This window comes from Lynx rufus, unplaced genomic scaffold (assembly GCF_022079265.1).
Source record: "Lynx rufus isolate CCGP_SWC_20201006 ecotype Redwood Valley unplaced genomic scaffold, mLynRuf1.p SCAF_14, whole genome shotgun sequence".
Lineage (NCBI taxonomy): Eukaryota > Metazoa > Chordata > Mammalia > Carnivora > Felidae > Lynx > Lynx rufus.
This window is the reverse complement of record NW_025814828.1, coordinates 46,948,249-46,963,866: the sequence shown is the minus strand read 5'-3', so window position 1 is coordinate 46,963,866 and position 15,618 is coordinate 46,948,249. Positions and strand designations below refer to the sequence as shown.

At 36.8% G+C, this 15,618-nt stretch overlaps 1 protein-coding gene across 1 annotated transcript; it reads right to left on the bottom strand.

Annotated features, from left to right (window-relative positions):
• Nucleotides 1-666: 666 nt before the first annotated feature.
• Nucleotides 667-1,779, bottom strand: LPAR4 (lysophosphatidic acid receptor 4). Its single transcript, XM_047075740.1, has one exon. It carries the CDS (start codon nucleotides 1,777-1,779, stop codon nucleotides 667-669), a length of 1,113 nt encoding a protein of 370 aa, XP_046931696.1.
• Nucleotides 1,780-15,618: the final 13,839 nt, after the last annotated feature.

The following is a 15,618-nucleotide window of genomic DNA, read 5'->3' as shown; positions in this document are numbered from 1 at the left end:
GTAAAAAAAAAGAAGATTAAAAAAAACTGACACTGCTGGTGATTACAATTGTGTAAATCCAGCTAATTTTGTTTCTTCCCATCCATATTTATGCAAACACAATTTATGTTTCTGTTTTCAAAACATATACAATGAAATTTGTCAGTTCTTTTAAATTGGATACACTTCTTACCAATAATGTTAGGCTACAATATGTTCTTATGCTAAAAATATACTCTATAATAATACAAAAAAAGGAAAAAAAAGAGTAACATGTATCAGTAGTAACACAAAAGTTTTTTTTTTTTTTAAATAATCCCTGAATTTGTTCTATATTTATAGGCCCAACCTAATTAACAAATATTACCAGAGTGGAAATATCTTTCTAAAAAATTTACGATAATCTTTATATCACTGAAGCATAGGCCACTGGCCACTTGTATAATGTGACACAATGAAATTATAACCCAGCAGAAGAGTTTGGCAATCTCTTTTGGTTGTTGTAATTAGACCTGACCTATAATTATTGAACAAAACAGCATATGCACAATAAACATTCAAATAAATGTACCTGACTGTATTCAGTACATTAATCTATTTTCAGTTATCACTAGCTTCAAATTGTTTCTCTTATTCATAGCATAGGAAAAATCCTAGGAAAAACCATATCTGGACAGTTCTCATTACCTAAAAGGTGGATTCTAGCATTAATTCACCACCATTATGTGTTGTTTGATCAATAACTTCCTCTTGAATAGCTGGAAGGGAAGGCTTTGTGGTCAAAGGTATTTCAGTCTTAAACAGGGATTCCATCTTGATATGGGTATTAACATAGAAGGACTTCTGAAAAGACTCCAGGGTGAAGTAATAGATAAAAGGGTCAAAGCAACAGTTCAGAGTTGCAAGGCACAAGGTGATTGGGTACATAATCTTTGCAAATCTTTCCAACAAGCAATTGGTAATGGCTTGGGAGCGCACTAGGGCATACAAGAAGAGGACAGAGTTATAGGGTACGAAGCATACCACAAAGACTGCCATATGAACAGTGATCATCTTCAGCACTTTTTTCTTATTGGTTCCAATTTGAGACAGTGTAGCAGGCTTCCGGAGGGTTCTTAGCACCACAGAAGAGCAAGAGACATTTAAAATCAGAGGAATGATGAAACCAACAACTTCAATAAATATGGTGATCTTGGACAGATAAGTCTTCCAGATACGTTTGGAGAAGCCCTCAAAACAGGTGGTGGTTTCATTGTTGACATTAGTAGTGGAGAACAAAGAGGCTGAAATACCACCACTGAGGACTAGGATCCAGACTCCAGCACACACAAAGGCAGAATTCCTCCTTGTCCTAATGGTACGAGATCGGAAGGGATAGACAATGGCCAGGAAACGATCCACGCTAATACAGGTGAGGAAGAGCATGCTCCCATAGATGTTGGTGAGGAATGCAGTCCCAGAGATCTTGCAAAGGGTGTCACCAAAAGGCCAGTGACGGTTGAAATTGTAAAATATTTTGAAAGGTAGAGTGCAGACAAAGAGCAAATCAGAAAGGGCCAAATTGGTGATGAAAATAGCAGTCTCACTTCTCATTTTCATTCGGAAGCAGAAGACAAACAGAGAGGCACTGTTGGTTATCAGACCCAGGATGAATACAACACTGTAGACAGCACCATTCAGATTATACTTGAAGGAATCATCAACAATGCAAGTATTATTGGCAGTAGCATTGCCCAACCTGGGTCTGAAGCTTGAATTTAAATCTTGAAATTGAAAGTCAATGAATCTTCTGTCACCCATGGATTTTTTTCAGAAGGCCTGCTGCCTGCAGGGTTCACCACTTTGAGACTAGAGACTGGTAAGAAATATTTTCCTCCTATGGGAGACAAGATGGAATGAATAATCAAATCTGCCTTCCATTCATTTCTGTGGAGTAAAAGATATTTTGTTCACCCAGACTGGAAACAATATACACATTCAATTTGGTTTGACAAGTACCTTTTGAGCACCTACAATATGTTAAAAGGTACTACAGGAATATGTTGCAAGATTGGGAGAGATCACACACAATATAACAAATGCAGTACTGTATGTAGCATTGCAATGAACAGAAATAAGATATTGTCTACATGAGAGCCCAAGCAGGGATGGGGGATGGAGGTGGGGAAACGGGCCTTTGATAATTAAAACAACACTAATAGTTTGAAATTTTTATGGAATTTTTTAACTTTCAAAAATGTGTTTTATTTGATTCCCACAAGAACATCATAAGGTAGGAAGACAAGAATTTATCACCATATTATAGAAGAAGAAACTGAGGCTTATGTAATTTAGAATTATGATGTCAGAATTAGGAGAATGTGTAAATGGTACCATCAGAACCAGAATTCACCTTTTTTATTCATAACCAAAGAATTGTTAAACTAATCTAAATTATTTTGTTTCTTTTCTAATATTAGTAAACCTTATTGTCTAATTATTAGTTCTATTGCACAAGACTACAGGTCGATATGGGACCTCCAGGACATGCCCTTAAAAAAGTTTTAACTAAGCTTATTTTTTAATGTTTATTTATTTATTTGAGAGAAAGAGCAAGAGAGAGGCAGAGAGAGAGGGATAGAGAATCCCAAGCAGGCTCCGCACTGTAAGCACAAAGCCAGAAGTGATCCCACGAACCGTGAGATGATGACCTGAGTCAAAATCAAGAGCCGGACTCTCAATTGACTGAGCCACCCAGGTGCCCCTCTGACTAAATTATTGAAGTAAATAATCAATTCATCTTTTTCTTCTAAAACATGAATTCAGAGAGCATGGATTCCTCAGTTAATTAAAGCTTCTGGTGAAAAGATTTTTCACTGTATTACATTGTCTTTCTAGAGCAATAATTCAAATAATCTCAGAGTTTCCCTCTTGCAGATTGTAGTCCCCTTTCCAAATCTCTCTCAAGCTAAATGCTTAGCTTAGGATGTCTTCTTATCCCCCTCCCATTCCATCAGTTACTTTCATGCCTTCAGCTCCTAAAACGGCCTTAATCAATGGAACCTTATCTGGCTGAATATAAGTGAAGTGTGAAAGGTAGATTTGACATAAATGCCCATTCCTCTGCCACACTGTAAACTTCTGATCTGACCAGTTACATGCCCTTTGATTGCCCCTGCTTATACATATGGCAGTCATTAACTTAACCATTTTTTTTATTTTTTTATTTTTTTTAGTATCTGGGCCAACATTGCTCAGAGGTGCATATAGAAGTCTTTCTAAATTTCTCGGTTAGTAGCTGTCATTTGATAGGAACAGCCTTTTGAATTCTCTATAATGCAAAATGGGCAATTCTTTTCAATGAGGAGGATATGCAATAAAAGTGGTCTTTGCTCCCTGACATGTTCAATAATGGATTTTCACATGATTATATTTTTTATTTTATTTTATTTTATTTTTTTAAATATAATTTATTGTCAAATTTGTTCCATGTAACATCCAATGCTCATCCCAACAAGTACCCTCCTCCATGCCCATCACCCACTTTCCCCTCTCCCCACCCCCCAACCCTCTGTTTGTTCTCAGTCCTTAAGAGTCTTTTATGGTTTTCCTCCCTCCCTCTCTGTAACTTTTTTATTCCCTTCCCCTCCCCCATGGTCTTAAGTTTCTTAGGATCCACATATGAGTGAAAACATATGGTATCTTTCTCTGCCTAACTTATTTCACTTAGCATAATACCCTCCAGTTCCATCCACATTGCTGCAAATGGCCAGATTTCATTCTTTCCCATTGCCAAGCAGTATTCCATTGTATATGTAAACTACATCTTCTTTATCCATTCATCAGTTGATGGACATTTAGGCTCTTTCCATAATTTGGCTATTGTTGAAAGTGCTGCTGTACACAGGATTATATATTTTTTTAATTGAAAGGCATTTATCTGAAGTGGTTTCTCCTTACATTACTCTTTCCTTCTAACTCCCAAGGAACAGGTCAAAGGGCTATTTTATATAACAGAAAATGGAGTGGAGGCAGGAATCTGCCAGAGATGCAGAAGCCTGAAGTTACTTGAACCAGTGTTTGCACTGAGAAAAAACTGATTTGGGGAAAAAAAAAAAAACACTCACTGACTGCAGTGCCCAGAGGAAGAGATGACCTTGACGAGATGACTTATGGGATATGAATCAAAAAGTTGTCATTTTTTAATTGCAAAAGTTCTCAAGTTAAGATTGGAAACTTGTTATTATTGAATTCTCATTCAAAAAATCTTTATGGAGTGTCTTTCCCCTCCCCACCCCCTGAGCCTAACACTGCACTAAGATCATATTATTTCTTGGCTATTTCATCTCACAGGCCCAGCTCAACTCTTGCCACAATCAACCTTGATATGTAAAAGCAAAGTATAGTAGGAACCTTGACCAAGTAAGGTCCAGAATGGGAAGAAACAGACAGTGGACAAATATAAATAGGTGAGGAGAGCAAAAGAGGAAATGGGAAAGTAGCAAGGAAATTAAAACAAGAATTGAAAGAATAAAAAAAGATAAAAGAAAAAAGACCTTGCTGGGTAGAGGTCAGTGCTGTCATCTAATTTGTATTTAGGACCTTGGGAGATATTTCTGGCTCACAATTCCTCAAATCCCATCCTCTATACTACTTTGCTTCATCTAACTCCTTCCAGTTTTCTCATAAAGAACTGTATGCAATCACTATGTTTAAAGTCACTGAAGCTGATCAGCAAAAACAGGAAAAGCCTGAAAAAATCTGTCATTGGGGTTCATATCTCACTTTGGGAACTATAGACCCAAGTTTCTGCAGATTGTTTCACCAATGTTATAGAAACAAAAATAAATGGAAAACTTCTCAACTGCTTAAACCACTTTGTATACTATTTTTAACATCCCCACTCACTACGCATTAGTCTGGAGGCCTTTTTTTTTTTTCATTGTTGAAAGAAATCCAGTTATCAAAAATATTCCTCTATCGTAAATTTACACAATCTAAATAAATTAAAGGACTGAAAAATCCCTAATATTAAACCCAAGCTTCATTTACTATAATCTGCTTGCACCTGCCTTCTGCAATAAGTAAGGCCAAAAATATTATTTGGAAACTGCTTTCATAATAGATGCCTTTTCAACTATTCCCAGAGTCCCTACACTCTGCCCACTGATATATTTTTTTACACAGCATTCTTCTAGCTCACTGGCTTTTTATTACTTTCTACTTCCCAAGATGGTGTGTTTCAAATAGTTGAAATTTGTCTCCCTAGTTTTCCATTCAGTTTTATGTCTCTCAGCACACATACACTATACCAACAACAGGCAGTCTGGCACTTCTACTTTGGTGCTTTGAGTAACCAAATCCTGTGGGAGAGAAAGGACCACAAACAAGAAAGCATTTCAGTCTCAATCCTGAAGACAGGGCATGGGAAAACTGCCACTAAGGCTCTATTCATAAATTTCCTTTGCTTGAACACATAGCACCTTTTCTGTCTAGCAGTGAGGGTGCGGTGTTGGGAATTAACACAGTATTGGAAGCAAGGAGTTTTATTTCTGACTCAGACACTAGTTCACTCTGTAACTTGACTATACTGTTTCTCTTCCCTGTATAAACATTACCTCTGAGCCTCACAACCAAGGCTAAGAAGATTCAACAGGCCTTAAGCTTGCCAGTATCCAGTCCTACCTAATCACAAAGAAACATTATAGAAGATTTTTTCCTTTCCTATCCAACTGGACACCTATGTCTCTGTCTTTCTTAGTAAACTGAACTTACTAAGCAACACATCTTTCTCCTAACACCATATATACCTTATATGTCAGAAAGCCCCCTGAGAGTTTCAACCTTTACACAATTTTGTCATAAATAGGACAATCCAGGAGGGTGCCCTCAAAAGGACTATTTTTCAATGAGCTATGGTTAAAAAATATCAGAGAGGCATTTGGCTTTCAAGCTGATTCTGAAGAAGAATCAATGATATTCAAAAGACAAGGTCTCTTCTGACTGTCTTCCTTTTGACTAAAAGAAACTGTTTTTTAACCATTAGATTTTCACAAATGGCCAACATATTGTGCACTGAATGAAGGCAAAGGGCCAACACAAGCTTCAGATGAGATGAGGAAGAGAAAATACAGGCTGATGCAGTTAATTACATATTCTACTGCAAGTAGCATGTGGCTATTTTCTTGTAAAGAATTTTGCATCCAATCATTCCAATAATTAATCACCTAGGGAGTTCAGAGTGCAGGGCAGATGTATTTTCACTGACCATGGTTAGGAGGCAGATCACCTGGAGGTTGACCAAAGGGAAATCTGACCCTCAATGAAATTTTAAATTTGACATACACATATGGAGCCAATTCAAACAGTTCACAGTAATGTGACCATTTTTTTAACATCTAATAATGATGTAATATGCCATGTTTGGGAACTTTGGCACTCCTAGAGGAAGTGGAGCTAGCTTTTTGACCCTATAAACATGAACACTGAAATCACTTCACTAAATGCTAAACTTTCAGATGATACATTCAAAACAAAGTTCTAACTTCTGGCATATTCCCAGTAGCCTAGAAAGACTAGCTTGCTTTTGTTCACTACAGAAGATAGTCCATAGCATAGGAAAATAAGGCCTTGGAGGTAGAGTATACCTATATTCTCTTACCTTGCTCCTTTTTTAATGAGCTTGGATCAGATCAGAGTGCTTCTGATCCCCAGAGAATTTCCTCTTTCTCCTCTGGTGAAAGCTTAGGAACATTGACACAATAGTTTTCAGAGGAAGCTAAAACCTATTGTGTCCTTGCCTATAAATAACTAGCAGTGAAGCAAAGTAGAAAATACAAAAATGTCACAAAAATATAGATCAAAACCATTCTCCTGGAGTAATAGGGAATATGTCCACACTGTTGCTTCTCAGATGAGAGTGGCTGCTAACAGATAAGACCAGGTCACAGGAACAGGTCATGATCATACACATGATTCTAATTGATGTTCCTATGCACTGGTTGATGGTTCATAATAGTTTTTAAAATACAAGTTAGTCTTATGGCATTACATATGGAGGAAACCATAAGTAAATATTTTACTCCAGAACTGAGCTGGGAAATTGATCTCTATCAGGTCTCATGTTAAGCAAGCCAAACTGTGTGTCAAATGATTAGATTGATAAGCATCATTTATTTTTTTTTCTTGGGTGGGGAGGGGAACAATGAGAGGAAGAGAGAGAATCTAAAGCAGGCTCCATGCCCAGCATGGAGCCCTATGGCCCGGGCTCAATCTCAGGACCGTGAGATCATGACCTGAGCTGAAATCAAAAGTTGGACGCTTAACTGACTAAATCATCTGGATGTCCCCATTTATTTTTGATGCAAGAATTATCCTTTTAAAAATCATTTCTCTATGTTGACTTTGATTTGCACTGAGATTATTATGACTGTTTTGCTTCCTCACTTTATTTGAGAAGAGCAGGAAATTGACACAGGTCCTAATCAGAGCAGAGCCTATCCTCAGTGATTAACTTGACACATCCAATTAAATCCAGTCTCTCACTAATCTTTCATTTGATGACACGGTCTACTCTTTGAAAAATAATATTGTTTAGTGCTCAACACGATGGGGCCAAAGATTGCATCAACCCTACTAAAGTAGAATTTTCCCTAATAGTTATAGAATAAAACAACTGCAGAGAAATTGCTCAACCTAATATTATGAAATTGTCTAGAGTCTTGAGATTCAATATCATCTCAGAGAAGCCCCAGGCCTTTTGGGAAAAATTGTGGATGTTCATTTCCAAAATCTGTAAGTTTCATACATGCCAACTGGGAATTTGGCTTTATTACACATATTTAAACAGGCAAATTAGTTATTAATTTGCATACCAATTCATCTGACATACTTGGATACTGATTTTGATAATATGAATAAAAACTATGTCTCCCATAATCTAAAGGTATATACCAATGGCATAGAGGGCTTAAACCAAAGGATCAATATACATCTACACCAAAATTGTCTGAATTACAATGAATGATTACAACACCTCCATTTATTCTGGGGTTTTGGGTCTTATCATCTATAATAAATTGGAAGTACTGATTATACACACAAAAAAAGTTGCAGAATGTAATTAAGAATTTGGAGAAAGTTATTACCAGGAGAGTGGTCCTCACCATATCAGTTCAAACAAAATTCTGGCACCAATTGTTAGGAATTTCCTCCAATGAATGCTGTGAAACAGAATTAGTCACAATAGTGTGCCATGGAGAGACCTTACCAATAAATGTATACAAAGATTATAAGGTAAAGAAATTTATTATATGATATAAACCAGAGTAAATTAAAGCTAACATATTTTAAAGTGGTACCTAAATGTTTCGGATTTTATTATTACAGAATTGCAGATAACATTTTATTTTTCAAACCTGTCACTGATGAGCCACATTTCATTAGTTATAGTGACAAGCACAAATTCCATGAGTCTGTATAACCTATAATCATTAAAGATAACTAGTGACAAAAGGCATAAAATACTTCGTCCACTTCCATAAGGTAATATGTTACATTAGAAAATAATTGAACAAAGGAGATTTATATTTTTTGCCCTGAAATTATATTGGTTCTTTGTTTTTTTTCTTTTCTTTTTTTTTGTCTGGCAAAACCTGTTACTATTAGACAGGGGCCTTGATAGAGGAAAATGAAAGAAGACTGAAACAAAGGTGGAGACCACATTGCCTTGGCTCTAACGTGCACCCCCACCCCAGCTGGATGTCTTTCTCCCCTGAACTACAGTAATATAAGCAAGGCTTCAATTGCTGGGTATTAGCACACTGACAATCATTGCTGCTCCTACTAGGATGTCCTAGGCCTAGCATGTTCTGTAATACCTTCAAATCACAGCTCTGCCCAAAGTACTGGCATAGAACTAGAAATACTCAACAGTGGAATTCTTACCAATACCACCTGCAGTTGAACACTATTCATTTACCGCCTGTAAAATAGAACCATCTGCCAGTGCCAAACTTACACCATTGTCACATCTCACCCTCTTCTGAACAGAAGTGGCCTAAACAAAGCAGACTGGTAAATAATACCCCACTCCCCTAAAATGATTTTTCTATGATCTAAGATAACCAAAACAAAAAACCACAGTCATTAGGCAATCTAAAATATATTTGAGATCACCTTAATATTAAGGAGAATTGATTTTTCACACTCCTCTAGAAAACAGTACTTTTGAAATGAAATGAACATCATTTTATGGTTTCATCATAAGACAAAAACATTAGCATTCCTTTCTTTTATGGCTTTAACAATAGAAACAGATTATGAAGAAAACTTATTTTTATTTGGAATACAAGCAAACTAGGAAGTTCAAATACCCAGAAGTTTCCATACTTTCTATTAATTCAATATGGCTACATCCAGCCCCATTACTAACTATGTGAGAGCAAGTTGCAGTCCCTTTTTGGACCTCAGTTTCTATTCTCCTTCCACCTTTGGCTTTGATTGACAGCAGTCTTCAACTGATGCTAAGGCAGCGGCCTCACTGGCTATTCTCTCCTATCAGGTGTTTGCATTTGTTCCTATTTGTTAATGCAAAAAGGTAATAATAATTTCTCAAAGTCTGAGATAAAGGAAATTAATTTTATTAGATTCAATGAAATTATTGCTAGATTTATTTATTTTAATTGAAGTATAACTGGCATACAACATTGTATTAGTATCGGGTATACAACATAATTATTCAAAATTTGTAAATATTGCAAAATTATCAACACAATAAGTCTAGCTAACATGTGTTACCATACATAGTTGAGATTTATTTTAATATCAGAAATAAATATTATTAGTTAGTGCCAGATGCAAAGAATCACAGATCAAGACGTCATTATATCCTAAAGTCTTCCTAATACCCTCTTTTTCCTCATCCCCTTTGTGCCCATATCAGCAGACATATTGGTTCAATTGTATAGATTTTAATCCTCAACCTTTTCCACCTATTCCCCAGTCACATCTCTCCTCAAAATATAAGGTTGTCAAAGTACTTCAGAACATAATGACAGAATTAGTAGACTGCTTACCCTATCCATTGTTCTAGTAACAAATTACTTACCTACTAAAAGTGAGGCTGGATTCCCAGTGGTAGGTGACCTCCTATTAATCTCCCAATTTTCAGTACTAATATTCACAAATATATTATAGGTTTTTCCCCTCCCCTTAGGAAGGCCAAGATAAGACTATAGATGATGACCATACACACAATAAAAAAAAAAAAGACAACTACACAATTAGGCCCTGACCACACCACAGCAAGGGCAACAATTCTCACTGTATTTTTTCTCAAAGTAAATGGAATAAACAAAGATTTAGCTAAGCTTGCCTGAGTGTTCCTGAAAGCATCTTCCCATTCCTCTCTTGAACTCACATAGTACAAACTCTGAAAGGCTAGTCTGATTGTTCCAGTAGGGCTTTCATTCACATCTCTGATTGGCAGGAAATGCTTTAGAGTGTAGATGCCATCAAGTGTATCAGCTGAACTCATCCTTTTTAGCAAGAGTGCAACTTTTCATCTGTGACATGGCAAAAAGATTTATAATCTATATTAATGGGGTATGTTTGGAATTTTGTTCTGAAAAATAAACATGTTTCAAAGACACTGGATAATTTGGAGCTTAGGCTATTATTGTTGTCTTTATGTTACTCAAATAAAAAGAAATATGTATAATTTGGTAAGGTAGCAAAGTAAATAACTCCATGAATCTCTGAATGTTCTAATCTTCAGATTCATCTAGTCTTTTCTGTGCTGGAATAATAATGAATTACACTGCTGTATTTCCTAAAGCAAGGTAACTAAAACACAATATTTATCAATTCAACAAGATCTCGTTGCTAAAAATCTTTAAAATATCCAACATATACAAAAATAGAGTTTTAAATGTCACATTATTGCATTTGTATGGAAAACAGTGATTAATTTCACATATAATAGCAAATTTAATTTATGCCAGAATTAGTTTTGCATTTAAACATGTCTCTTCTTTTATGGTCAAGCTCATGAATTATTCAGTACAGCAAATGTCACATTTTCCATAAATCAATTAAACATCAAAGGCATACCATCACAGATAGTTTTACTAGAAGAAACCGCATCATAATAGAAACCACATTAGCTCACAATCAATTGTAAACCAAAGAAATATAAAGCTAGCCAAAAGAATTTCTAAATTACTCTGTGATTTTAAATATGCTCTTCAGGGCAACTGTGTTTACATGAAACAACAGCCTGAAAATACAGTATCTCTTCCACTGAAACAATATTATTGCCATAACAGTAGAAATTCTTGCTTGTTTTAAACAATTCAACGCTACGATCCTTATTCAGCACTTCAGAGTTGAAATCTAACTTCTTTCCCCAAACACTCAAAGTATCAATGTTTCTGCTGAAGTTTGTTATGCCACCCCCATCCCCCAAACACCCAAATCAAATCTTGCTCGAAGAGACTTACCCCAAAAAAGAGTGTGCAAGATGAAAGAATGTGCTCATGCCTGTAGACAATTAGCTAATAAACATGTAAATGGGCAACTTGCACTTTAAAAGTGCATATTTTAGTTTTTGTTTTTGTTTTTGTTTTTTGTTTTTGTTTTTTTTTTTTTAAACAGGGAAAGGTTAGCCCAGCCCAAAGTAACAGACTCTGGGCTACCGAAGCGTCTTAAAACAAACCGCTCCTTCTGAAAATATGAGCTTATTTACATTTATCTCTTTTCTTTGTCAAGGAATGGCTCTCTTGAATGCTGTAGCCTGCATTCCTTTAACAAACGGGACATAAGAAAAGGCCTAGAGCGAGCGCTGGGGGAACTCTTGGGGGTCTCAATAGGAAATGCTTTTCATTGGATAAGGAGGCATTATTAGGAGCCAAGATCCCGCCCAATCCCCTGTGCTCCATCGTTTCCTTAGTCACCACTGGACTGAAGAAGTTTTTCCTTAAAGAGCATTGCCCAGGAAAAGCAGTGTTCACAGTCAAGAATTAGCAGCTTAAGTGCCACTTACAATATAAAAAGTGTCTTCCCTGACCAATTAATCCACACAGAAAGCCTGTGTGCCTGTTTTTGCTGCAGGACTGCTATCTGTCTACAATTCTAATGGGTAGGAGGAGACAAAACTCCAAACTGGGAGGAGTGTTTTAATTATGAACAGCTCATGTTTGCTCCAATTTGAAAAAAATAATTACAACAATATTGATAATAATAAGTAGGGGGCAGAAAAAGGCAAAAGTGAATAGTACCATTAATATATTCTTATACTATGCAAAATTAAACTTCCCATCAACACACAACCTCAGTTGGTACCGGGGTCTCATAGTTTAAATGCCCACCTTCCATGGACTTAGGAGTGCTCTGTGGCAAAAGGAGGGTCTGCATTTTTCTTAAATAACTACCTGGCAGGAAGTCTAATTACCATGAAATTTTCAGAGGTTTTCCTAAAACCAAAATAAATAGTACAGATGCAATCTGTTTATAATGGGGAGTTATCTTTAACTGTATACTTCTTCCTTCCTCTGGGCAAGTTCTCTCCCTATAGGTTGACTGCCTTGGTCACCCACCCTGCTTTTTTTTCCCAATCTTTTTCCTCCTTCCTTCCCTCTCTCTGATCTGAATTTGTTGGAGAAATGCAATCATCCATATGTAACTTCATTGCTAGTCCTTTCCTTCCACCAGCACTGCTTTCTATCCTCTACCTCCAAACACTGCCAGTGTTACCAACAACAGTAACACCTCCCTGCTCTCCGGAATGAAGTTCTTGGGTCAGGGATAAGGTGCTTTCTACCTCTGGCACAGCCATGCCCCTGGAGGATTGGGTGATCCTCTGCCTGCTTCAAAACTTCAGTCTGCATAATTAGCTGCCTCCCAAATAAGCTGTGCTTCAAATATGTTTATTCTACCTCTTTCTTGAGTTTTATTGTGGCTATTCTCACTAACAGTCAAGGCCAGCAAACAAGTAATTGTGAAGCTGACACTAGCCTTATTACATGTGACAAACTCTAAAAAATACTTTTCTTTGTTCCTCCTCCTTTTCCCCACCCCTAGACTCTGCTTTTTATGTTCCCCTCTCCACTTATCTCAGGTATGTCTATTTCTGTCTGTTTTTGACATTGGCTGCATCTCCACAAGTGGTCATTCACCCACTCCGGACTTAGACCAGGTCTTGGTGCATTTATCAATCTACAAGAGGAAGATACAGTCACTTGCCTCCAGTGTCTCACAGTCTAGCTGAAGGTACAAGACACATATAAGAGATACTAAAGGCAAGTTCTTAAAAATACTAAATTATTTATATGGAAAGTAAATTCTATAATGGGTCATAGAATGGAGATAAAGTCCCATGGATAAGGCCAAGAGGACTTCCTGGTGTGTGTGTGGCAGGGGGAAGGAAGTTGCTGTATTTGAGCTGGACCATGATGGATGATTAGTATTTATGCCAAAAAGGAAGAGGAAATCTTTCCAGGTGGCCAGACCCAAGTGATGAAATTCAAGAGGTGTGAAGCAAGAGGAAGTGATAGGCAAGATTGTGAAGAAAAAAAAGGACAAGGAGAAGAGCTTTTGGGAGGAGCGCTCAATTGTAGCACTCAATGCATAATAGTGATTAAAATCAACCAATAGACATGGTCACTGTCTGTATGCCCAGCTCACTATCTTTCTCCAGTTTGTGTTAATATCCCTCAGTCTTCTAATTTATGGGCTTTGTTTCTCCCTAAAGTACTTAAATACTTTTCTGATTAATCTCACAAAGGGACTGGAGGTCTTCTACTGTATCAATGGGTTGCATGCCCTTCTAGCATCAAGCTTCCTCTATCTGAGCTCCAGTCTCACTGACATACTTTCAAATTCCTAGAATGAAATTGATCACTTATACCATGAACATTTCCACATGCTATTTCCCTTGTCTAGAACACCCTCCCCTTTCCTAGCTTCCTCTTCACCAAGTTAATTCTTGTTCTTCCTTCAGAAATTAGACCAGTAATCATGCCTTCAAAAATTCTTCCTTAATCCCTAGTTCAGGTCACATCCACTTCTTATATGCTCTTACAGAAGAACTGTGTACTTCTTCTTCATTGCACTCATCACAGATAAAATTTTATGTACTGTTGTGTAATTTTTTATTTGTGTGACAATCTAATTGTCAGTCTCTCCCAACTGTAAATTCCAAGAGGATAGGGTCTACATCTGCTTATTCCAAAATTAATATTAGTAGTATTTACAAAAACTCTTCCCTCTGATTTTCTCTCTTGCTTAGGAAAAGCAGCAATGTGCCTTATTTTTTGTTTACTTCTCAGCTAAAAACATGTGCCATTTCATTCATTTACAAACAAGTCCAAATCACAGTGTTATTTTAGAACAAAGAGTACACACACATAAATAAAATAAGTTCCATGAACAGGAAAGTACTGAAGTTTATCCACTACCACTCTCCTTTGTCCTCACCTCACTTCTCCCTGCAAACATTCTAGTTGTACTCCCTCTAATATTTGGAAGGTAGGAGGGACATGAAAGCTTTTCCATGGTGTTCTCCAAACAGTGTATAGCCACACAACTTAACCCAAAAAGTCCTCAATTTTTTTTTTTCACTGAGTTGCTGATGTACTTGCCACTGGAGGGGAAATGAATATGCAGCTAAAAAAGTGCATTCAGAATTACTTGGGGAAGTGAATATATATTTCCTCTTTATCTGAAAAGAAAGTAACTGAAATATCAGTAACTTCTAGCTGGGAATTTACACACTTAAATAAGAACAGCTAGATGCTTGGGATCTTCACACTCCAAACCCAATTTTTTTTTTCTTTCTGCCAACAATATCAGAGGACTGGGTGAATTCACCTCAAGTATCAGGGACCCAACATTATGCTAAATTCCTTAGAAACAGTAAACATGTAACTAAAAGATTTTAACTATGCCTATAGTTTAGGGTTCAGGTAAATCTCATATTCTCTAAATGAACACAGTGTCTATATAAACCCGGTTAGTGTTCCAATAATGAAATCCATTTAATTACTAACTTTGCACTAATTATGAGAAGTCTTGAAGTCATTCAGAAAACAAAAAAAAAAAAGTCAAAATCCTAAATCTTACAGCTTTTCTTTTAAAATATAATCATCTTTTGGGGGGCACCTGGGTGACGCAGTCAGTTAAGCATCTGGACTCTTGATTTTGACTCTTGATTTTGGCTCAAGTCATGATCTCGTGGTTGTGATATGGAGCCCCTAGTGGGCTCCACGCTAACAGCATGGAGGCTGATTGGGATTCTCTCTCTCCCTCTCTCTCTGTCCCTCCCCTGCTCACTCTCTCTCTCTCTCCCTCTCTCTCTCTCTCTCTCTCAATAAATAAATAAATAAATAAATAAATAAACAAAAAATAAATTAAATATGGTCTTCTTTTGCTTCAGTGGAAGGAAGGGACCACAATGTCAGCTTCCAAATAAGTTCATAACACTGGACATTATATCTGCAAAAGGACAGAAAACATTTTTTTAAGTATAATTTATTGTCAAATTGGTCTCCATACAACACCCAGTGTTCATATCAACAAGTGCCCTCCTCCATGCCCATCACCCACTTTCCCCTCTCCCCCACCCTCCATCAACCCTCAGTTTGTTCTCAGTCCTTAAGAGTC